At 34.8% G+C, this 24,456-nt stretch overlaps 1 protein-coding gene across 1 annotated transcript; it reads left to right on the top strand.

Moving 5' to 3' along the window:
• The first annotated feature begins 8,566 nt into the window (after positions 1–8,566).
• On the top strand, positions 8,567–19,058 carry LOC120010655 (sister chromatid cohesion 1 protein 2). The gene is made up of 13 exons (XM_038861447.1): positions 8,567–8,831; positions 12,887–13,151; positions 13,247–13,284; positions 13,365–13,411; positions 14,355–14,419; positions 14,508–15,256; positions 15,519–15,627; positions 16,993–17,129; positions 17,194–17,636; positions 17,953–17,989; positions 18,106–18,127; positions 18,239–18,371; positions 18,679–19,058. The coding sequence occupies exons 1-13, from the start codon at positions 8,657–8,659 to the stop codon at positions 18,808–18,810; spliced, it is 2,352 nt and encodes a 783-aa protein (XP_038717375.1). The 5' UTR covers positions 8,567–8,656; the 3' UTR covers positions 18,811–19,058.
• The last annotated feature ends 5,398 nt before the right edge of the window (positions 19,059–24,456 follow it).

Genomic DNA, 24,456 nt, shown 5'->3' with positions numbered 1-24,456 from the left:
CCTCGGAATAAATCAAGGCGGAAACCAAAGTTTACCATTCTAGCAATTCGGTGGCTTGAAAGTGTTTCGAAATAAAAAGGGTAAGAAATCCCTACCTCAAAGTGAACTTGCAAGTCTCATCAAGAAAGCAATGTACACTCCATGCCAATTCACTAACCTACTCAATGAAATAAACTCCATTAAGTTTCCATATTCACCAACCCATTCAAGTCCCACATTCCATACTCCACAATTTAACCCATTTCCTAGATATTCACATTCTACCTTAATTTTTCAAGGTTAAACAATTAAAATTCTAGCACAATATTATTTTCATCCCAACCCAACCTTAATTAGAACAATTTGAGTCAAGAAACCTTACCTTGAAACTTATTACTTCCTCCAAATCAAGAAAACAAAGTCTCCTCTTGAATTGGTTCAAGAACCACACTTGAACCTAGAAATATAAGAAGATTATAACCTAATTTTGAGTTATTGAACAAAGAAAACTCTCATTGAATCAAAATCCCTAAAACCCTAGGTTCAAATATTTACCTTAATCCTTTTCTTTTCTTTAAGCAAATGAAGTGTGGGTGTAGGTTTCAACTTTGGAGCACCCTCGTCGGATGAAAAGCTCGCCGGAATAGTGTTGTTGTGGTGTGAGAGTGGTTAGAGAGGAAAGAGGCTTTTCCTCTTTGAAAAAGAAAAGGCAGTGAAGGTTTGTTGCGACCTTCATGCTTTTCTCTATTATCTATACATTATTGAAATCCTAAAAGTGAGAGAAACTTCATCTTTGATTCAAATGCGCCATGTCAATTTTTTGTTGTCTCAAAAGCATGCCACCTGTTAATTCAATTTCAATTTAGAAATAGAAAAAGAAATTCCAAATAAAAGAAGGATTAGCTTTTAGCCAACATGCATGAATTTGCCTTCAACACTCCAATAATCACATCCAAATGTATTTATGCCAAATTTATTATCACTAAGATCAAACATGCATTATTAAGATCAATTCTTGAACCAAAAACAATCAATTTCTTTGCATTAAACGAATTTTTAAGGAGGTTTTGTATGGAATGAAAGAACAAAAATGGATTCATGAAGGTTTAATTACTGAATCACTTCCAAATGGTATGTTTCGGGTTCGTTTAGATAATGAAGATTTCATCTAGGTTATCTATCTATCTATCTATACGTTATTAAAATCATGAAATTGAGAGAATATAAAACTCTTATTTGGTAGCACCACATTAGCTTTTAAGAGTCTCTTAAATCATGCCACCTGTGATGAAATTTACGATTCAAAAAAATTATTAGACTTCACAATTATAAAATGAAAGTAAAATTTGAATGGTCATGGATATACTGGCCTTATAGGTTGCAAACAATAAGGCAAAGTAAAAGCCATACAAAGGAAAATTCATGATTGTCTTTCTACCTACAACACGAGTGGAAGAAATAAGGGATGATACTGCGCTTTCGATTGGAAAGCACAAATTTGATTTCCAACGACTAGAAGATAATGAGGATCAACAGAACAACAATGTTGTATCTTAATGTTTGCAAAAAAATCACCTTCAAAATTATTAGATAATTTTATGAAGCACTTATCTGATATACAAAAAAAACAAATGCATATACTAGATGTTGTTGGCATACTTATAGTTGTGGAGATGATAGAACAAATACTTGTTCAAGAGAAAAAAGTTGAAAAGCTGGACATAGGAGTTGAAGTTGAGAGATAAGCCCACTTGGACTATGATTTAACTTGCTTGGTTAAAGTTTAAGTATGCTATAAAAGCAGTTATAAGACTTTCTAGGCAAAAAACACCATGCCAACAGATAACACTATATGAATGCATACATGTACATGTCTACTCTATGAAATTTATGTTTTGTCATGTACTAATACCCTTGCCTATACTAATGCACGGAACAGAGGGCATTCTCACATTATTTAGAAACTGGATTTCTTCATTGACTGACAATTTTATTATACACATTAGCGGTGAAATGGCTCCAACAACAAAAATTATTTGGCTTTTCATTCCTTCAATCATCTCGCCAAAACCAAAAAGAAAATTTAGCTGATATTTGTCTTAGTTTTATGTGATTATAAGTAACAAAAACATAATTATATGCCACAAAAAGCACAGACACGCGACTATTCTTTTTTTAAATAACTAAATCCCCTTCTATTTTTTTATCTTTAACTTCTTTTTTTTAAATCATTACTTTTTGTTCTTTTACTCCTTTGACCCTAACTTTAACTCAAATATTCTTTAAGCTCTTATGACATTCTAATTTCATCCCACAATTTTTATTCTTTTCATAACTAAGTCCCATTAATTTATTTTTTATTTTCACTTTCATTTTTTTGTTATTATTATTTTTTTTCTTTTCTAGAGATGGGTATTACACCCTATACAAAGAAAGACAACAGAATCAGACATGAAGATCACTTGAAAGGACTTCACCATACAATTTAAGAAACAATACTATCCCCCGACCTATCTAGACAAGCAAGTGAATGATTTCTTTGTGCTCAAACAAAGAGGGATGACTGTGTACGAATATCTACAAAATTTTGAAGAACCACTACAATTTTGTGCTAGAATGTTTGTCTTAGAGGAAGCTAAATGTAGGAAGTTTGAGCATGGACTTCGTGAGGACATTCAAGACTACACTAAACGATTTGAGTGTGTAGATTTTGAAACACTGTTGAGAAAGGCCTATATTGCCGAGGCAAGGTCATTAAAAAGGAAAGACCAATCCCAGGAAAAGAGGAAGAACATGTTGGGCCTGAGTGGCCAAAACTCCAAAAGGGGTGCCTATTTAGGGTCAAACCAATCCGATAGGGGTAATCATTCTGAAAAAAAATAGAAGGTCATTTGGGAACAACAATGGCTCAACTGGGAATATCAGCTATGGTAGAGGAAGCATGGGAAGAGGAAATCAAAACCGAGATAGAGGATTTGGTGGTAATAACCAGAGTGACAGGACAACTTCTTCCCTTATATTGAAAGTTTTAAATGCGGGAGAAAGGGGCACTACTAGAGTAAATGCCGCAGTAATCAGGGAAGTTTCTCTATGGGACAAGGAAGTGTTCAACAGTCAAATCAATGGAGGAATTAGTCCAAGGCTAGAGGATCAGTCGTGCAAAGCCACAACACTAGAGGCCGTGGCATTGGACGTGGACGAGGCGAAAATAATCAAGAGGAGGCAAGATGAATAAGCGAACCCCGAATCAATGTAGCGACTAGAGATGAGGCGCAAACCTTTGGAGACCTCATCACAGGTATGATGCAATTGTTTAATCATGAAGGCCACCATTTTAATAGATTCTGGTGCATCATACTCATTTGTCAGTGAAGATTTTTCAAAGCATGCTAATATTGAGTTAGGATGGTTAAACGATAAGATGGAAGTCATGTATGCTTTTAGCATGACAATGACGTTGATGAGAATATTTAGAAATTGTTTGTTGTGAATTAAGGGAGAACCATTTGTAATTGATTTGATACCTACCCAAATACTCGATTACGATGTAATATTGGGTATGGATTGGTTAGAATCACATAAAGTGAAATTAGATTGCCTCAAGAAGGAAGCAATTATCCTAAGGCCTGATAAGCCTACAATGATTTTTGTAGGAGAAAGAAGAGTTCTGTTAAGTTGTTTAGCAACAATTGTTGAGACGACACTATTGCTAAAGAAGAGGATGCCTAGCATATTTGGCTTATGTATTGAATAAGGAGGTTGTTGAGCCCAAATTGGAGAGTATTCCTATCGTGGTGGATTTTCCTGACGTATTTCCATGGAGAGTTGTCGGGATTATCGCCTGTACGAGAAGTTATCGATGTCTTTGCCACCATATTACATAGCACCTGCTGAATTAAAAGTGTTGAAGGTTCAATTGTAGGAGTTAATAGATAAAGGATTTATCCACCCCAGTATGTTACGATGGGGTGCTCTGGTGTTAATTGTGAAAAAGAAAGATTGGTCACTGGGATTATGTGTAGATTATAGGCGGTTGAATAAGCTAACAACTAAGAATAAATATCCATTGCCGAGGATAGATGATTTATTCGACCATTGAGCCAATTACCCATAAACAATATAATTTGTCAATAACAACCCAAAGTAATTGATTCAAGCTAAAAATCCCGAAACGCCCATGAACCCTAAAATTCCAAATCACCTATATCCCCAAATACAAGCTTTTAGATTTAAGAGACTTATCAAGGGTATAGAAACAAGTAAAAGGAAGCGATTCAAGCTTCCTTTAGGCCTCCAATTATGCAAGAACTCATGAATTTGAGTTTGATTTCAAACCTTGAAAATTAGACAAAAAAAGGAGTTGAAGAACATGTAATCTAGAGAGAAGAAATCCCTAATCCAACTGAAACAACTCACGTTAGAAGGATCTTACCTTAATTGATGATCTCGGGTGATGGAGATGAGGGATTTTGAGAGAAAAATAGGGTTTGGGGATGTTTCCATTGAGACATGTGAGGAACATTGCAAAAAAAAGTGTTTTAAACAATGTCTCGTGTGCAGGTTTTTGCGAGCTGTTTCTTGTATGTACCTCTCTATTTCTGTTTCTATTTCCTTTATTGCTGTTTGGACAGCTGAACATGTCGTCTAGACAGTTACACCTATTACGATTCTCACCTGTACCTCACTATTTCTATTTTCTCTATAACTGTCTGGACAGCTAAACATGCCGTCCAGATAGTTACACCTGTTTTCAATAAAAGTACTTAAAACTACCTGGGCACCCCCAACTCACTCGGTATTAATTTATAATAATATTTAAACCTAAAATTGAACTATTCAAACTTATCTATCCGGCTCAAATGGATACGTACTCAACACGTGTCAATCCTACAATGGCTCTAAAAGTACGAGATATTATAATTTTAATGATGTTGGTCTTAGAAAAATTCTTATTTGTACTAGCTAAAGACCCATGCCTATATAGAAGACATGCCATATTGCTAATCTTCTGGCTAATTTGTTTTCTGTGTGAGTTCCTCTAAGATTACTCATGACTTCACTAGGCTTGCTCTTTCTAGGTCTCGTGGTGTTGTTTGGTCCATCACTCTGATGGTTTTGGCTTGGGTTATGACGTGGTAGATCATCAAAAACTGCTTGCCGGCTTGTTGATTAGGTTATTGGCCTAGATTCCTCTATAACCTTCTGGCTAAACAAATATAATGCAAGTTGAGTTTAAATTCATCTATTCTCATTGTTTCAAGTTTTAGCAACCAAATGACATGGAAAGCCAAAAAATTGTTGAGTTTGAAAACAGAAAGGACACCTTCTTAGAAGTTATTTATATGTCATATTCCTTATCTTTTACTATTTACAGCACAAATCTTCAGTATTTATAAGGGAAGCTATATATATCTTGAGTAGCAAAAAACTTAACGTATTTATTTGATCTATTTGTCCTTAGTTAATAATTACTTATCTTATTGACTGTTGTTGCATGGCTTCTGCCTTCTGGCCTTGGATTCTACTGACTGCTGACTACTGAGAATGACTTCTACAGTTTTGGCTTCAAGTTAATTTTTCCTGGCTTTTTCTACATTAGAACTAAAAACTTTAGACAATATTTTGCATATGGACAATATTTTGCTTTTTCTACAACTGTTTGTGACTCTGTGTTTTATTTTTTGGACATTGTAATATCTAGATGGACAATGTTGCCTTGTTAGTTATTACCTTGTTGGTCCTTGGACAATGGATAGGTACAGATATTGGAAAATGTGATAAGCTCATATATTCTCTCATTTTGGTACTCTCTAAACTTGGTTTTTGTTGGAAGATTGACTTTAAAAAGGACTTACTACTTTGCTTTCTTCATTTTCAGTTTTCTCGAGTACTTGGATGGTTTTTGATAGAAATGGTCGATTTTGAGTATTTTCAAGAACCATCAATTGAATAATAAAGCTAAGACCTTGAAGAATATTTTGAGAATTTTTTATGAAGCCAATTAACCCATAATTTGAAGACAAGTTGAGTTGAAATGTGATTTTGACAGAACTGCGCTACCTGTGAAGAAGTGGGTCTAGAAGATTCCACATAATTTTGTGAGAGACTTATGAGATAGCCCTGGAAAGCTAAGATATCAAGCTTAAATTTAAATATTTTTAGAGATTTGTATGAAGGGCAGAACATGGGAAAAACGTTCGAGACATCCAACAGTCCAGTTTCCTAATCAAAGAATAAAACAACCTCTTTCCTTTTTTGTGGGTTTATTGTTTTGGAAACCAAGGGTAACATGACGTTTTCTTGGAGTTTTAATATTTTTTTAGAGAAAGTTTAAGGTTTTAAAGAGGTTATTTGAGGAAGACTTCATAAATTCCCAGACACGTTTAGACGTTTTAGACACTCGGACACTCAGCCGACTTTTCTAGGGTGTTCTCCAACCTTTCTTGTGTTTTTATTCATGATCATGTGTAACTAAACGCTTTTGCTAGGGCATGATGAAGTCTTAATATGATTCTCTAGTTTGTTTATTTCTCTTATCTTTGATTGCTCTTTTGATGTTGAATTTCTAATCACCGTGCTATATACTTGTTTGATTGCTTGGATGATTGGCCACCAACTAAGTTCTTAATTAAGTAATTTGATGCAAGCTCACATAGATAACATACGGGGTTTGGGATCAGCTTCTTGTGATTAGGAATTGGGAATGCCTAGGGTAGATAACATACTCCTAGGGTTTACATGGCATGTTAATGAATTTTTGAACTTAAGAACATCTTGCATGTTCATATTTGAGTTAGATACCATAATCAAATTGCATGTTAAGATGAACAAATTAGCCTAGATACCATAATCACTAACAACATCAATTGAGTGGATTAAAGGTGAGGTAATCAACAACTAGAGAGGATTATTAATTGATGGATTCATTGTCCTAGTGTTTTCATAAATTTACTTTCACAACCAAAATCAATAAGTTTGTGTTTTCTTTTCTTCATTACTTTAATTTCATTGCTCGCTATCTACAATCAACCATCTCTCAAGAATTGTTTCTTTTGCTAAGTTTAGTAGAGTAGTCAATCATATTGTTATCAAATCCTTGTGGTTCAACCTCGTACTTGCATAACCTATTCTACTATGGTACATGGATAGAAATAGATATTGGGTAGTGCCATATTGGACAGACCATGCTATTAATTTTTTAGGACCTATCTTTCCAAATCTATAACCGATCTAAACTGACCAAAACGAATGGTTGATTTTCAGTAACCATGTTCATGTTTGGGTGGTTTGCGGTTTGTCATAAATAAAAAACCGAAAAAATCAACCCAGAGATACATATCATAAATAACCGATCAATTCACACCGCTAATCACAAGAGTGGTCATGGTCCACTAACAAGTAATCACAGGAATTACAATTTCATCATTACATGCATCTATGAATATATCAACACCAACAAAATCTTTAGCTAATTCATACTTTATTTTCCCTCTTTTGTTACATTTGAAAGGGGTTTTACCACAAACGCCAATTCCAATGCTACTACCATTATGAAGTTTTCCTATAATTGATGGAGAAATAATTACTTTTAAAAATTTAAAGTTAAAACAATATTTTTTTTTATATATGAAAGTGTAATAATTAAATGGAAATTAGTTTCAGAAAAAAAAACATAATTCGATTCTTCATTTCAAAAGAAAAATATAATTTTACAATCTAATAAAAAAATTAAAAATTATTTTGCAGGGACACTCATATAAAGTATAGGAAAAGTGTAGGCCCCACTTTACCTGGGTGAATGGGAGAGAGCTGACAATTTTTAACTGCCTTGATTATGGAGGCGGACACTTATCTTTTTCTGCTAGTATTTTACAAATATACCCTCGGTCCAGGATTTTGAAGAAACATTATATAACTTTTCAATTTTTTCTGACTTATTCCATAATATAATAAATGCCTATCTATGGAGATAGAATTGTCATCTGTCACTAACGAGTCATTAACGAGAGGTGGTTCGATTGGTAATAGACTGAATTAGACATATTATATAATAAATGTCTATCTATGGAGATAGGATTGACATGTGTCACTAACGAAAAGTGATTCAATTGGTAAAAGATTGAATTAGACATATATGTACATATTTTTCTGCAGTGTTTCAAAAGAAAAATAGATTGTCATTTGCTAGACATTCTTGTCTTTTCAATCAATTCAATTTTTTTTTAAAAAATCCCAAGAACACATGATATTTTAATTAATATCAAAAGAGGTAATAATGAATGAGTTGTAAAATTCCAATATTGGTTAAATGGGAATTCAATTTTTCTCTATTAATTTTATTTTCAGTCAAAATTGCCCAGATATCATACCAAATTTTGATCACACGGTTAAGTAAAATAATAAAGTCATTAATTTTATATGATTTCCAGTTTTCTACCTACAGAAAAATTCCAATAATGGCAAGATTGTTAATCCACCAAAACAAGTAGGGCAAAGACTGTTGTACATTGCTGTATGATGTTGAATTAGACTGTTTTTGTTTTTCATTTTAATGGAAAAACTGTATTGAGAGTAACAGAGAGAGAAAACGAAGAGAGAAGAGACTTCCTTAGGAATCCACTCGACCGTTTTATTGTTTGAAGTAAGCGAATCGTAGTGGTTAGTCTCCTCTGCCACTATGTATGAAACAGACAAGCAAGGAAGAAGAAGAACAAAAGAGAGGGAAACCATGTTAAACTCGCAGTGCATGCTCTTAGGGAAAGGCCACTTAGGCACCATTTGGCTTGCTGCCTATTTCTACAAGAAACTGAAAAAAGCTGAGGTTGACCACACTGACATCCCCTCATCTGTTGGTACTTCCCCTCTTTCCTTCTCTTGTTTGGTTGTTTAAGATAACAATGAGCCAATGGTTTCCCTCTTTTTTGTTTTAAAGGAAGGGTCTTTATGTGGGTTGTGCTGTTGATGTTCTTCTTTTTGGTAATTTATACAGAAATGTATTTTTGATTTTCTGTAGTGGGTTTAGGTTTCAGCGTAAAAATTGATTCTGGGTTTGGGTCTGTTGCCTGAGGAATTGCTTGCGGAGGGTGATTTTTGCATTTGGGTATTTTGTATTATGGCAAATGGACTATACTCAGCTGGCCATTTTGTAACATTTTGTTTCTGCTATTTTCTTTGTTATTGAAGGAGGTATGTTGGTGAATTTTGTTACTTGTGGCTTTCAATTTTACAATGTTGGTCTGCTTGGAATCTCCATGACTACCAGTTTTGTTTTGAGTGACATGGGAAAATAAAATAATTGCTAAGATATCACCTTCTGTACAAATTAGGTCATTACTCATGAGGTTAAATTTGTGGACTTTTTTGTGTAATTATCTTGTGCTTTTCTTTTTCTGTTGTAATTTACAGTAGGTAGTCTTCGTCTATAATTTTCCATTGGAACAGTTTGCCTGTTCCACTTACATAAATTGAACAGATTGACATGACTATTTCTATTCAGCGCCTATAATGACCTACAGACCTAGTGTTGAAACTAGGGAAAACTGAAACTCCTGTTTCTACAGGAATTATTCGGGGTTAGGCGTTGTTGGAGTTTAAGTTTTGCCGCTGACAATACCTTCTCGGCAGAAGGACCTTCTCAACACTCCCCACGTGGCTTTTTACAATTCTGAGAGTCTTTATGATCTTCTTCGATGATACCGTCTTCTTCCAAATAGTATTCATCGTTAAGGGTAGACGATTTTGGCTTTGAAGCCCTTCTTGTCGAGCAACTAGTGTAAGAGAAAGAAGAGTTTTGACACTAGGAGAAAACTAGTTGGATTCTTTACAATTGTTGTGATGCTCTCTGTCCCTAGTACGACAATGGTCTCAGGAACCAGACTTTATGTTGCTCAATCACTTGATTGATGCAGCAGATATCATATAATTTTAAAACTTTTTCATAATGATTCATTACCAGACTTCAAACCTTTTAGAATACTCTTTGATGGTAGTTATAGTCATGATACCATGCAATAGATTCTAAGCCAAGAAATGGGTCAATTTCAGGCTAGAATACTTCCTTAGTGTTCAATTTGGTGAGTAACTTTGTCCCTTTGACAAACTACATGTTTCTGTTGTTTGGACTCCAACAAGAATAGATGACTTAAAGACTTCATAATCTATATGAACTATAAAAGTACAAATACTTGGACTCTAAAGGAAGAAAAAATTACGAAATATGGAAATAAATCCACGAAGGAAATTCAATAATAATAGTACTCAACACTACAATGAAGACTCCTATTGATACGGGAAGTATATGGGTTCGAATTTGGCAGAGGAAGATTGGACTCTCTAACAATACCCTGCTGTAGAAGAGGGAACTTGCCATCAAGGTCTAAACTTGAAAACAAGTCTTTTAACTGCTCAACACTCTCCCATGTAGCTTCCTCACCATTCTGAGGTTCTCTTTCATGTACTTTGATGAAAAAATTCTTCTTCTGGAGACATGCCATTTTCTTCCCTTCTTATCGAGCAACTATTGTAGGAGGAAGATAGAAAAGTTTTGGCATGAGGAGTGTACTGGTTGGATGAACTACTCATTAGTAGCTTCAACATTCTCGAGGAACTCGGTGATGGTAGCTATTTCTATGACATCTATGATACAATTACGTAGATATCAAACCAAGAATTGGTCAATTTTGAGGCTAGAAGCTGCCTTAGTATTCAATCTGTTGTGTAACCTTGTTTTATTCTCCATGCATAGTAATGAACGAGCTACATGATTTTATTGTCTCGACTCCAACAAGAATCAAACTAATCACTAATGAAGAAAAAAAGTACTTAAATGAGGTTTTTTTTTGTTTTTGTGATTTTAGAACGATGAACCTCTCCAAGCTTGGGCCCCATTGATTCACCTTTTTTGGAGTAAACCCTGGATATTAGTAGTCACTTCTAACCACTAAGAACAATGTAACATTTTAAATCTAATGTGTGGCAGGTGAGATTCGAAACCAAGACATTTGACTTTACTATGAAACTAATGATCCTTGGACTCTAAATAAGGAAAGACATAATAGAACAAGAAAAGACTCGGATGAAGTAAATTCAATAACTAAAGGGCTCAACACCCTCTTTGTATTCCTGTTTCTATAGGAAGTATTGGGGTTAGGCGTTAGCGGATAACAACTTCATTCTTTGTCAAATACTTGGATGAATTTGACTGAGCTAGGAATTGTTGAATGGGAAACTATGGGAATGTGCCAAGTATAGATTGTAAAATACTGAAAACTTCCATAAATTTTTTTCCTTAAGTAATTTGGTGAAGCTTATAGTACCACTAGATTCGACGGTCATTCCGATGAAATGCCTATATTCAAAGAAACAATGGATCCATAGTAGTTACTTGGAGTTTTGTCTTTTTGTTATGGCGATGTTGGAGGTTGGCGGGTGGGAGCCAGATGGGCTTTTAAGGAAGGCAAACAAAATTTTCACTTTAATTAGCTGCATTTGCAAGGCTCCTGCAAACCTAATTCATGGCTCAACATCCAACTCTTGTGTTTCACCTGTCTACATTTTTGACGATGTGGAGTTTTTTTAGGAAACCAAGGGACCAACATGTACTGAGTTCTCTCTAAAATATTTTAGGTATTTCAGCTACTACGTAGATGATTAGCATTCAAGAGAAGTTGTGGTGTAAAAAAAGAGAAAGTAAATGAAAATTTAGTTGAGAAATTATTCTTTTTATATAGCAAGTGTGTACGCTTTGCCCTGACATTCCCTTGGGCGTGTGCAGTCCCCCTGTTACACCCAGAGAAATTATTGCACGTATGGATATTCAAACCCATGACCCCCCTGCCTTGCCGAGGCTTATCATGAGCAACTGCCACCCAGGCTAAGAAATGATTTTAAATGCCTCTTGTTATCCTTAAATTTCTCGTTGATGAGATTTTTAAGATAATTCGTCAAGATGTGAGTTGTGCGCATATCTTCGTTGTACGTCTATAGCCCAAGACAATTTCAGCGCCAGAATTTGAGTGACGGTCTACCATTAGAATTCAACTCTAATACCTTATTTATTGCTGAATGAAAATTTTGTTTATGATTGGATCTTGTTGGAGAGAGAGGCAATTAATTTCCATGATACAGCCTATGAGTGGAAATAGTTATAGATTGCATATTGGTCTAGCGAAGAGACTTAAATTTATATGAATATGTGCTAATAAGACTTAATGCACCTTAGTCACATGGGAAGTACTACTTTGAAATGTATAGCAGCCATTATCGTGTATGGGTTTTGGTTAATATGTGTTTTCAATCACAATCAAATAAAACATAAAATGCTTTAGAGACAAGAAAATTGAAGCATTAAGTAGCTTTACTTTCTTAGACCCAATTAGCCTCAGTCCAAATCCAAAATGATGTAGTGTAGGGTCTAATGTAGTGGTAAAAGGGCTGTGTTATTGAAGTAATTTCTGGAAAGTAATTTATGGGAAGTGGGAAAAGCAGACTCGTATATTTTTGCGTTCTATGAAAAAGGATTTTTGTACTAAAATTTTGAAAAGAATTGAGAGCGAATAGTTCCTTGTCTAACTTTGAATACAACATTGATTAGGGTTGAGTAATTCAGGTAGTTTATTTATTTCCAGTTACAATATAACTAGACTTCCATGATGTCCTCTTTATGTTTACATTTATGTTGTTTGCAATGAAATGACATCAGGAATATCTGAGAACCTGGAGTCAAGTATGGTAGGTAAAGGTATCTGCAAAATTTGAGATACATATTATGTTCTTTGATGTCAATAATAATAGATTTTTATCATTAGGATACTTTTATACCTATTTCAGAGTATTTGTGCTCCGTTACTGTTTCTGCTTGAGTGCTTTCATTAATTTTTTTTCCCCTTAATTGTTTCCCTTAATGCAGATAAGATTTTAAAAGATGAGTTTCAAGTGGTCACTTATAGAGTACTGGCCTACCTCCTCCTTGGTACTGTGAGGGTGTACGCCAAAAAGGTTGAATATCTGTTCGAAGACTGCCATGAGGTGCTAAATAATATTAATGATTTTGTGCTTAATACAAAGGATAATGTACGTATTGAAACCCTCCGTGCACCTTATTTCTCCATTACTCTACCAGAGAGGTTTGAGCTTGATGCTTTTGATCTGGGAATCCTTGAAGATATCAGTGAGTAAGTACTAACTACTATTAGTTCACGAAATCAAGTGCTATAGGTCCTTCCCATTTTTGTTTCATTCTAACATGTTTGTTAATTCCACCTTTCAGCGGCAATGTGTTGCCTCAAGAAGAGATTACTCTGAAAGGTATTTGATATGGTCCAAAAAAACTAATTAGTTCATCTGCACTAATGTTATTTTATAAAAATTTACTATTGATGGAACAGATTCTGCATGGAAAATTGAGGCATCAGGGCATTTCCCTCTAGACGAGGTACGTGATGCAATGATGTTGTCAGTTTTCCTATATTTTGATGTTTCACAAGATGCTTCTTTTGTTTTGATCTTCTATAGAGAAATATAATGGCATTTTGGATTAAAATGTTTTCAATATGATATTTCCCTTTCCCTTAATTACTTTTCCTACCTGATAGTATGAATTTTGCAGCCGTTAAATGAATTGGCTCCTGCAGGTAAATATGCTGCGTGAGTGATGAATTGTCAAGTATAAAACTGCTCGAGTGTCTTTTAAGATAATAACTTATCAAATCTGAAAGTTGGGACTTCATGTAAAGTAAGAAACCAAACTAGGCAATTCCCAGCTTTAAGGTGACTTTGAAATATCATTTTGGATACAAAGTTGTATGAAACTGAGTTTGATTCTATCAGAATTTCCAAAAGACTTTCCTTTCTTGATCAATATGTTGAATCCAGTTTTGACATGAACTATTCCATCCTTGATTTAAGTTAGTTTGTTGATGTTTTCAAGTGGAATTTCTTTAACTAGAATCCTATTCCTGTAGAATGCCAGATAGAGTACGCATTGATTTGCTCGTGTTTCAGGTAAAAAGACACAAGTTACCCAAAAGTTTAGGCCCCACTAGAACTTCGACTTTTTTAGAATGAGCTGTGACAGTGCTCCCAAGAATCATCAACTAATGAGCCATAACAAAAACTAAGTCACTATTTTGGCTACTTGGAGGATGTGAGCTTGTGGTCAATTTTGATTTTAAATCCATGCTACCTTTTTTTTTTTAATCTTTTTCGTCTTCTTTCATTGCACAGCTCTAAAAGGACATCAGGAACAATTTAGTTTCAGCTACATTCTTTTCAGAAATAATAGTTTTTGATGTCTGAAAACTTTCTATATTAGCAGTTTCATTGCCCTGATGCTGACTACTTGTATGGTTGAGATCTTGATATTTGCATGTTTGCAGTATCATTGCGAGGATTCCATTGCAGGTCACGGTACAGGCTCCATAGAATACACTCCAAATGTGAAGTAAGCAATCCAATCTCGTCTCTTATAAATAATGAAATTTTGTCGTCTGGGGAGGGTTTTAACCTCTGGTCATTTCAAATCTTGCTAGTGATTCCTCCCGTTTGATGGAAATTGATATGCGAGATGGCATATCATATAGCCTAGGAAACTTGGAAGCGAGCGTAGAAAAGCTTCGTGATAGTAGGTTCCCTCAAAAAGGGTGTATGAATTTTGAAGCCGTTCACATGGTTGAGGAAGAGCCTCCTGATGCTACAGAACCATGTGGTGCAGATCACCAACCAGAGGAAGAGTATATGAAGGTTCCAGAACTGGAAAACTCAGAAAATGAAATATATGGAATCACAAGTATGGAGAACCTTCAAGACAACAGCTTCACTGAAGATTCATGTGAAAGCCTTGAAATGCTTAGAGGTTATGGGGATGTTAATCTGGGACTTGTTAAGCAATCTGGTAAACATCATAAAGCTGATACTGCACAGTCAGATAATCAAGTGCAACAGCTTATTACAGAGGACCACCATTTAAGCAATGTGCTAGCAAGCATAGAGAAGCTTAAAGATAATTTGATTTCTATGGAAGAATTGGATGATAATTTTCTTCATGGGCCTGAGGATAAAGTTCTGGCACCTGTTCAACCATCTGGTACTAAGCATGAGAGTGATACAGAACAGAAACTTCTAGAATCCGTTCAACCATTTGGTACTAAGCATGGGAGTGATACAGAGCAAAAATCCACACAAACATTAAAAAACATAAAGTCGCAGGTTATTACAAAAGACCCTCAGATGTCAATCACACTTGATGCAACTCCTCACTCTGATTTCCCAGTTGCTGAAGGTAAAAGTTGATGCATAGGCTGCTTTTTCTTGTGTCCTCTTGATAATTAAATATATTCATACTTGTGGTTTGCAATGTTCTTGGCTACGTATACAGTATATTTGTTTTCTATTTGCGAACTATCATATACGCTTTCCTGTTTTCTCAACTGGGCTCCGTACTTTTTAGATGAACCATTTACATGTGTCATAGAATTAGCTGGAAGTTGCAGTTGTAATTTTTCATTGGTTTATTGCTCTTGACAAGTCTTTCTCTGTTGCAGGAGATCCACCTGAGTTGATTGGTATCCCTACACCAGCTGCAAGGGAGCAGGCTCCTACTTTCAGGAAAAGAAAGCCTGTCATTGATGATGTCGTTGTGTTTCCAAATATGTATGCCATTACCCATTATTGACACTACTTTTTAATCTTTTTATATGCGTTCCGTTAAAGTGATTTAAAATTACCTTTAGATGACTTTCTCCACCTTGTATATATACATACATCTGAAGATCTATGACACATGTAAATGGTGCTCTGCTGCATGATCCATTACAGGTGAGAAATTGTATTAGAAGATTGGGAAATCTGAGAATTCTTGTAATTCCGGTATATGATTAACTTAAGGAAAGAGTTCTTTTGTAATTTCATAACCGGGCCGAATATATAATTTGATTTTAGTAATCTAAAAGCTCTTATTTCAGAAAACACTTAAGGATAAAAAAAATAGAGAACTTGGTTTCTGTTCTTGCTACATGCTTAGAGATTTTTTGCTGTCTCTCTCTCCTCTTGCGAGTTGCGACAATATTCACATGCTACTTTCCACAGCCTTGGAACAGCGCAGCTCTCTTCTAGCGTTGTTTTGAACTTCAGAAAGTTTTTCCATTGTGTCTCAAAAAATAAATCTTTCTTCCATTATTAATTCCATAGAACTTTCTCTAACATCTGTAACCTTTTCTCCACTTTTCATTTCCAACATTCAAAGAAAACGGTATTTGTTTTTAATTTTTCTGTCACTGTATTTAGTAGAACCTGGAACTTGTGTTAAGACCACTGTTTTGCTGTACAACCTTTTCCGGACCTTAAATCACCCACAGATACTTGTAGGACTGAAATTCTAAATTTTTGCTGCATCTAACCGCCAGAAAAAGACACACTATTAATTATTATTTCCTTTCGTTTACATAATGTTGTCTTTTGGACATACACACTCACATATATACTTTTCTTTTAACCTTGCGAGTGCCCCTACTAGTAATTCAAATGAGATTTTGTTCACTTGGGTAGTCTTTTTTTCTTCAACCTTGCAAGTGTCCCTGCTGATACTTTGTCAACTAGGGGGGTTGAATGTAAAATCTTTGATATTTGTTGTTTTTTATGGATACTAGTTTTAGTATGATAGGGACCGCTGCATGTACAGATGCACATATGGCAAATTCCGCAGCACCTTGACCTTAGGTAAAAACTTCAATAGTTCATTTGTGTTACATGGAGTTTTGGTTTATATGAGATTCTTTTTGACTTGGATTTTCATGCAGTGCTTCTAGTAGTAGATATGTGACGTGAGCATGACTAAAAGTTATATCATGCTCAATAAAAAAAGCCCATGTCTGCTATTATATCATCTGAGAAATTGTATTAGCTGAAACCATCTGGTCTATTGACCGATAGTGTACCAGAAATGCTACATGAAATTGGACTAGTTAAATGGAAAAAAAAAGTATGTGTTGCATAATCTCCTCTGTTCAATTTTTACAGTGCCATTAAGGAAAGTATAGGGGACTCAAGTGATCTGGTCATCAAACGGAAAAAAGTTCCTCGCACTCCTCTTGCTGTCTGGAAAGCTCAAACTTCCACCAATCTTCGCCGATGTTTCTTGGAGTCTTCTGTTTCTTGTATGTCAACTTTTGTTGAATGCATTTAATTGTGTGCTTCTTTTACTAATATTGTTCTCTGCAGGCACGTCAGAGCTTAGACACCTCTTCTGTGGAACAAAATTAAAGGTTCCAGAATTAATTGAAACTGCAAGAGGACTGGAAGACTTAGACATGGCAGAAACTCCTACTGTAATTCGATCCATTCAAATTGTAGAATGTCAAGAGAAGTTAGAAGAGCCAGTGCCTGATACTATTAGTAGATCGGTTCATATTGTAGAATGTCCAGAACCGTTAGCGTTAGACGTGCCAGAACGTGATACTGTTGGTAGATTAGTTCAAACAGTGGAACCTCCAGAAAGGTTAGAAGTGTCGGAATCTTATACTGCTGGCAGTCCCTTAGAGCAAACAGTTTTCGCTCCTGGAACACCTGTTAGGCAGACATCATCTTCGAGATCTTTAGAGTTCTTTGAGCGTGAGCCATCCTCTCCAAAGGATCAAGTGCTTGATCTAAATTCGATGGATGAGGTAAGATAGTGAGCACCATGAAACTGAGTTCTTACATGTACAACATATTATGTGTTTGATTCACCTGTAATACACTAGATGCTTTTTGCACCTATGTTTTAATACTATCCTTTTTTTAGCGGTATATACCATGCAGATGATCCCATTAGTTTCCTTTCAAGTTCTAAATCTATGAAGTACGGTATTTTGGAATATAATTATGTACTCACATTGATGCTCAGTCCTAGACTTAAATCAATGAACATTTACCTTCCCCCTGCCAAACTAATGAAACCACTGAAGTCTGCCTTTCTTTTGTTGGATTTTTCTCCGCCAGGAGTTCGGTACTTGTGAAGGAGACGACGAGGAATATTGTAAGAATTACTGCATTTGATTTCGTTGCTGTAGCTTTAATTTAATAATTGAGCTCTTCAATTGGAAATATTTCACTTAATATGAGATATTGATCTGAATTTTATGCTAATTGCAGTAGGATTGTCGGAAAGGACCAGGTAAGTTGGATATTATCATGAATTCTTCTCATGTAGCCCAGGCATCCAGTCCTAATGCTGGCTTGGGATTTCTCTTATTTATAATTTTTTTGATAAATTTGTATCATACAGATTGGCGGCTGAATACTTGGACGAAAGTTTTCTAAATGCAAAACAAAGAAGAGTGGAGGAAGTAGTAGATTTATTGCCACTTTTGAAGGGAAGAACGAAGAGAGACAGTGCAAAGTTCTTTTATGAAGTATTGGTATGTTGGGATTGTTCTATAGATTTAATGTGAAAATGCTAGTGACCTGATGCAAATATTAATATAACCAATGCATTTTCAAAAGAAGCTAGTATTAACTTTTGTTCTATGTTTTTCTTGGTAATATATATCCGTAATATTATTGCTTTGGCTTTCTTGTTTTCATATATAACAATCTCTTGTTATATCCATTATTCTTGATGACACAAGAAATATTGTAATGAGGTTCTCTTGTCAGTCGGTACATTACTGCTTAAACCTTTTGCCTCGAAATTTTTATTGCTTGTTGTCCATGAAAACCTTGCAGGTGATGACATCTGAAGGATGCGTGGAAGTGAGGCAAGATAATGCTTATGGTGACATTCATATCAGTAAAGCCTCTCAATGGGAACAAATTTGCGGCACTGACAGTATGAGAAACCATGGACAGGACTTCTAGATTGAATTCATGAATGCGTGAACTTCAAAAAAAGTTCTTCAATTTTGCTGCATGGTAGCAGCTTTTTTGTATGGGTAGTATGTTTAATTTGTTCAAAGTTGGAGGTTAGAAGGAAGCTTTATTGGTTTGGTTTAGCATCAATGTTGCTAATAACAATTTCTAATCATTATTTTTTTTTCTTTTCACCTGGAGAGTACTCAAGACTATTATAGAAGGGGAATTTAATAATTAATCAATATTTGATTATATGTTTTGATGGTCTGATAGAATATTGCATGATTGAACATTTTGTTAAACTGTTGTTTATGCTTGTAAAACATGTTCTGGTTTGTACAAAAGTCGAAGCAGGGAAGATCAATAGAGTATTAAGGGTTAAAGGCTTATGAAATGCAAGATTTGTTCATATTTTGTATGCATGGATTGGGGGAACTTGTGGAGAAAGGTTCATTACTTGTTGGTACTCTGTTGCGGTTGTGGTGACGGACTCGTCGTTTGGACAATAGTTATGGTTCAAACCGAATATTCTACAACGAATGAGTATTCCTTTTACGCCTAAGGAAGGTAGCTATGTTGATAGACTCTGCTCATCTTTTGCCAAAAAAGAGAGTAAAATATTCGTTTTCTGGGCAATAGCAATGTCTCAAACCGAATATTTTACAATGGATGAATCAAGTATTACCCAGCAAATGAGTACTCCTATGGTTACGCCAAAGGGGATTTCCATGGGTTTGGCCGTTTGGGATACATATGGTTTGCAACGGACTAACAATAGGTGCACAATTCCTTTTTTTCTAAATAGTAGATATAAATACAGGTGATTTTAATAATTAGATTTTAAATTTATCTTCAAAACCACATAAAATTTAAAAAATGTCACTTAAAATTCATCCGATAGTTCATATGTGTTACTAGCATAATTATTTGTAATTTCAAAAAAATGTTACTTAAAATTAATCTAACAGACGTCTTTTGATGAATTAAATTATTTTCAAGAAAAAATTTGTGATTACATTCACAATGTTAACACAAGTATCTATTATTTTTTTTCAAGACTCAAAAAATATTTTGGTGTACCAAATCCAAAATGTTGCACCGATCATTAGTCCAGTGCAAATACTAAACTTACCCCCAATTGAATTTTTACGGTGAACGAGTACTCCTATAGTCACGTCCAAAGATGATGATAATTTGTGGTATTATGATGATATCATAATAGTATTATGATTATAAAGTAAATGAATAAAGAAGTTGATGTTCCCTAAAAAACTTGATGTAATTTGGGTGTTCTTTTCTTTGTAAAGACTTTATACAAAAAAAGGTTCCCGGGGTCTCCCGTACAAATATTATAACAGCCCACATTGTAAAATGAATCAAGGCTCAGATTTTGTCTAAAGTAATCCAATGGCTCATATTTTAAAAGTTCAAAAATAAGATATTTCTTTTTTCTCTCTTTTCCGAATTCCCATACGCAGAGTTACAGAAACCAATTTCTCCCTTTCATAGATGGATCTCTCCCTTTCTCCCTTTCATCGACGGCCAGAGGACTCCTTCTCCTTCATCGAAATGACTCGTGCCAAGGAAACCAAGCGAAATCGACAAGGAAATCGAGGAGAAAAGACGATCTTCTACATCATATTCGTCTCCCTCAATCTCTTCGTGCAGTGGTGGGGACTGCCATGAGAGTGATTGTGTTACTAAAGTGACGAACTTGTTCTTCTCCATTGTAAGAGCATCCACAATGTGATGATTTTGAAGTACTTGATATGATACTTTCTTGATAAGTTAAGTGCTAGATGTTCACAATGGATATAATGGAGTGTATTTTAAGTACTTGAAATGTTACTTTTTTGATAAGTATAGCGCTACATGCACACAATGGGTGAAAAATGACGCTTGAAAATTTAGTTGTGAAAAAATGATACTTGAGAGTTGGAGTATGTATATAGTTGATGAATAGTGAAGAGAGAGATGATAAAAAGGAAGAAAGAGGTGATGAAAAGGAAGAGAGAGATGATAAAAAGGAAGAAAGAGAAGATGAAAAGGAAGAGAGAGATATGAAAAGGAAGAAAAAGATGATAAAAAGGAAGAGAGAGAAAATAGAGAAAGTGAGTATGAAGTGTTGGAATGTATGAAGTGTTGATGAATAGTGTATATTGTGAGATTTAATCATCCAATTAAATTGTGCCACGTAGGATAAAGGAGGAGAGAGAGAATAATTTTGAAGTGCTTGATATTTCAAGCATCACTGTGGATGCTCTAATACTGAATTTTGTCCGGGTTGTTTTTTCATTAAATATTTTTTGTTCTTTTCTTCACTTGTGTGTGTATATATATATATAGTATATGGATTCAATTTTTACATTTAATTTTCTCTCAATCAAATTCAAAATATTTTATCTACACACCACACAAATACTATCTTTACACCACTTTTTGAATATTATAAGTTTACACCAAAAAAATTATAAATTTACACACAAAATGATAGTGAAAAGACGACTCTACCCTTAATTTGAAAAATATTAAAATTATTGTTGTGTGTAAATTATAAATTTACACATGGAGTCTCTCTAACGGTCTAACCCCTAATTCTAACCCCTTAAATCCCACCATCTCTTACCGATTCCAACATTGCCCAACCTAGATGATTACTCCTACCGACTATACACTCCTATAGACTATACACATTGTCTCGCTCACATATCTGAATGTTTATCGCTCACAGATCTGAATCCTTTTGTAGTTTTGATCCCAATCTTGTTTTATGGGTTGTCCATTTGAAATGAAAATTTCAGCTTTGTCATAATATTTTCAGATCTAGTTTTTGGTTTTTTGCTTACCTTTGAGAGGTGGCAGGTGGTTGCCGCCATGCTTCAGGACAATGTACAAGATCTTGGTGGTGATGGCCCTCCCCTGCCTCTCTCAGCTTGATCTTGCTATCACTCGAATTGCATGTTAGAGAGAGAAAGATTTGATTAGGACTTGGCCCGTGGGAGATGGTGATAGAGAGAGAATTTGGGGGTTAGGTGTCATCAACTATAGCCTTTAGATAACTCTTAACAGCCTGGATTTAAGTGATGACAAGGGGTGCTATTCTAAAAGAATGGTAGCCTACCCCAATCTAGGGAATTTGGGTATTTGGCATGATAGAATTCTGATGTAAATTTAGTAATGTCTAATTAAATATGTAAATATAATTTATTTTTTATTTTTAATTAAAGGGTTAATATGTCATTCTAAATAGGGATATTTATGTAAAATAAAAGTTTTTTAAAAATGGTGTAAATATAGTAGTTTAATGGTGTGTAGATAAAATTTCCCAAAAAAATAATAAGTCCAAGGCCCAATTCATTACTAGCCTAACCTATTTTGTCCTAACCCAAAACCCAATTAATTCAACCCCTACCCAAAGCCCAACAAATATAACTCAAGACCCAATTAATTCTATTCAACTTAAAAGCCCAATGTCCAAACACACCCAAGCTCATAACCCATTTGAGCTCACCTAAAACCCTAAAAGTTTGTCTTAGACCTAGGAATAAAAGAGGAGAGGGTGTGTGAAAAGGGGACGACAACTACAGTGAGAAAAGGGGGGAGGATGGCAGAAAAGAAAAGAGGGAAAAAGGAGAGAAAGCAGAGAGGAAATGGGATAAACAAGAGGGAAAGAGGAGGAATAACAATGAAGTAGAAAAATAAAGAAGGTAGAATCTCTTTTGGGTTTGATTCTCTTTGAGTTTTCCATTTCTCCTTGTTAATACCCATTCTCCTCTCTGTTTTAGATTTCTTTCACTGCCAAGGAGAGTTGGCTTCAAACAGGAAGCCTCCTCCTCGTGGAATTCTATCCCGGTATGGAGGACGTTTTTCTTGCCACTTCTTTACAAAGATTACTATGCCTTGGTATAAAGTGTTTGAAATTATCTTGATTTGATTTTGTTTTTTTTCCTCTCTCGAATACCCATTGGCAAGAAGCCCCGAACTCATAAGTTTCCTCTCTCTTGGGATTCTGTCCCCGTATGAAAGGGGCTTCTTGATATAGAGTCGGACATGTCGAATCGTTGGCTTCATTGTTGCGTATTCTGCCCATTTTACGTCACTGTCCAGTTTGCAGGAAACGTGCACTGGTTGCAATGGAGAGATACTTGGGTTGGGTTTGGGTTATATCAAATCTTTGTTTTGCGCCCAAATCTTTTTACGGACGAAATATGTCTTTGGGCTTTATTTCGTGGGCCGAATTCATCTTGAGCCTAAAGTATGTTGTGAACAAAACCTTTTTTAAGATCTATTTTTGTTAAGGGAAATTTTATCTACACACCATAAAAATATTATCTTTACACTATTTTTTAAACATTATAAGTTTACATAAAAAAATTATAAATCTACACACAAAATTATAATAAAAAGACAAAATTACACTTATTTTATTCAATATTAGAAATATTAGCAAAGCGCCCACCAAATAATGAATAAATTATTAAAAATTAGTTTTACATATAAATTATTATAAATGATTAACCATAAATATTATCAACAAAAACGTGAATTCTTATATGAAAAAAATACGATGATAGATGACTGAGTTTCAAATTCAAAACAAGGTTTTCTGGTGATTTCCCTTATGGGTTACGATCATTACTCGAACGGGAATGATGACGAAGATTTCGTCTGAGATCAGATACGCCTCCGTCGTCTCCCAATTGATTTTGGGGTTCATCTGTTGACCACTTCCATTTCCGACCATAATTTAGAGAAGGTGGGATGAGCCAGGGAGTAGCTTTCCGATTCGGTGAATGACGTTGATTATCCGGAGGTTATTGTGTGTTGTCGCATGATCTACGCAATTGGATTTGTTGTTGTGTTTGTCACCGGAGTTGGCTGCATAGACCAACTGAGCTTATGGACAAAAAAGACAAACAGGGGAGATTGGGAGTAGCATGAAAAAGGTAGAAGAAAAGGGCGAAGTAAAAATGTAAAAAATGTGAAAAAGTGGATAAAAAAGTAATTTAACTATATTGAGGTGTCCATGGCATGATCATATGATTGAATGAATGGTGCTGATTTGAACAATTTTAGGAATTTCAACCACTAATGGATTCTAGCCCCCATCCCATAAAGTATGATTTTGCCTTAAATTTTTAGTTTAAGGGTTAATATGTCATTGTATACAAGATATTTATGTAAACTATACAAAATTTAAAAGTGGTGTAAAGATTGTGTTTATGTGGTGTGCAGATAAAATTTCCATTTTAGTAAATACCAATCTAGGTCTTGGGTTCTTTTCTTTGTTGGACCGAAATAAATCATGAACTTAAGCCATTTTTTTTTAATTGGACCAAATTGGGCTTTTCATGTCCATTTTGTGTTAGTATTAAGTGGATCCAATATTTATTCTTTTTAAGCTTTAATTTCCTTTTTGGGCCAACGCTTGTATTGTTTTAATTTCTTTAAACTGGGATAGCTACCGCCCCGAATAAAAATGGTCTTTAAAACCCATTTGAGAAAATCGGTTTTAATCCAAATGATTTTTGTCAAATTTGAAAGTGGGACATAATAAATTTTGTCAAAAATAATATTAATAATAATAAATATCTTTTTATGAAATTTTTGTTAGCTTCTTTCTTGTGGTATTTTGTACCCGTACGGGAGTCG

Source organism: Tripterygium wilfordii, chromosome 12, assembly GCF_013401445.1.
Source record: "Tripterygium wilfordii isolate XIE 37 chromosome 12, ASM1340144v1, whole genome shotgun sequence".
Classification (NCBI taxonomy): Eukaryota; Viridiplantae; Streptophyta; class Magnoliopsida; order Celastrales; family Celastraceae; genus Tripterygium; species Tripterygium wilfordii.
This window is presented reverse-complemented; position numbering and strand designations above follow the sequence as displayed.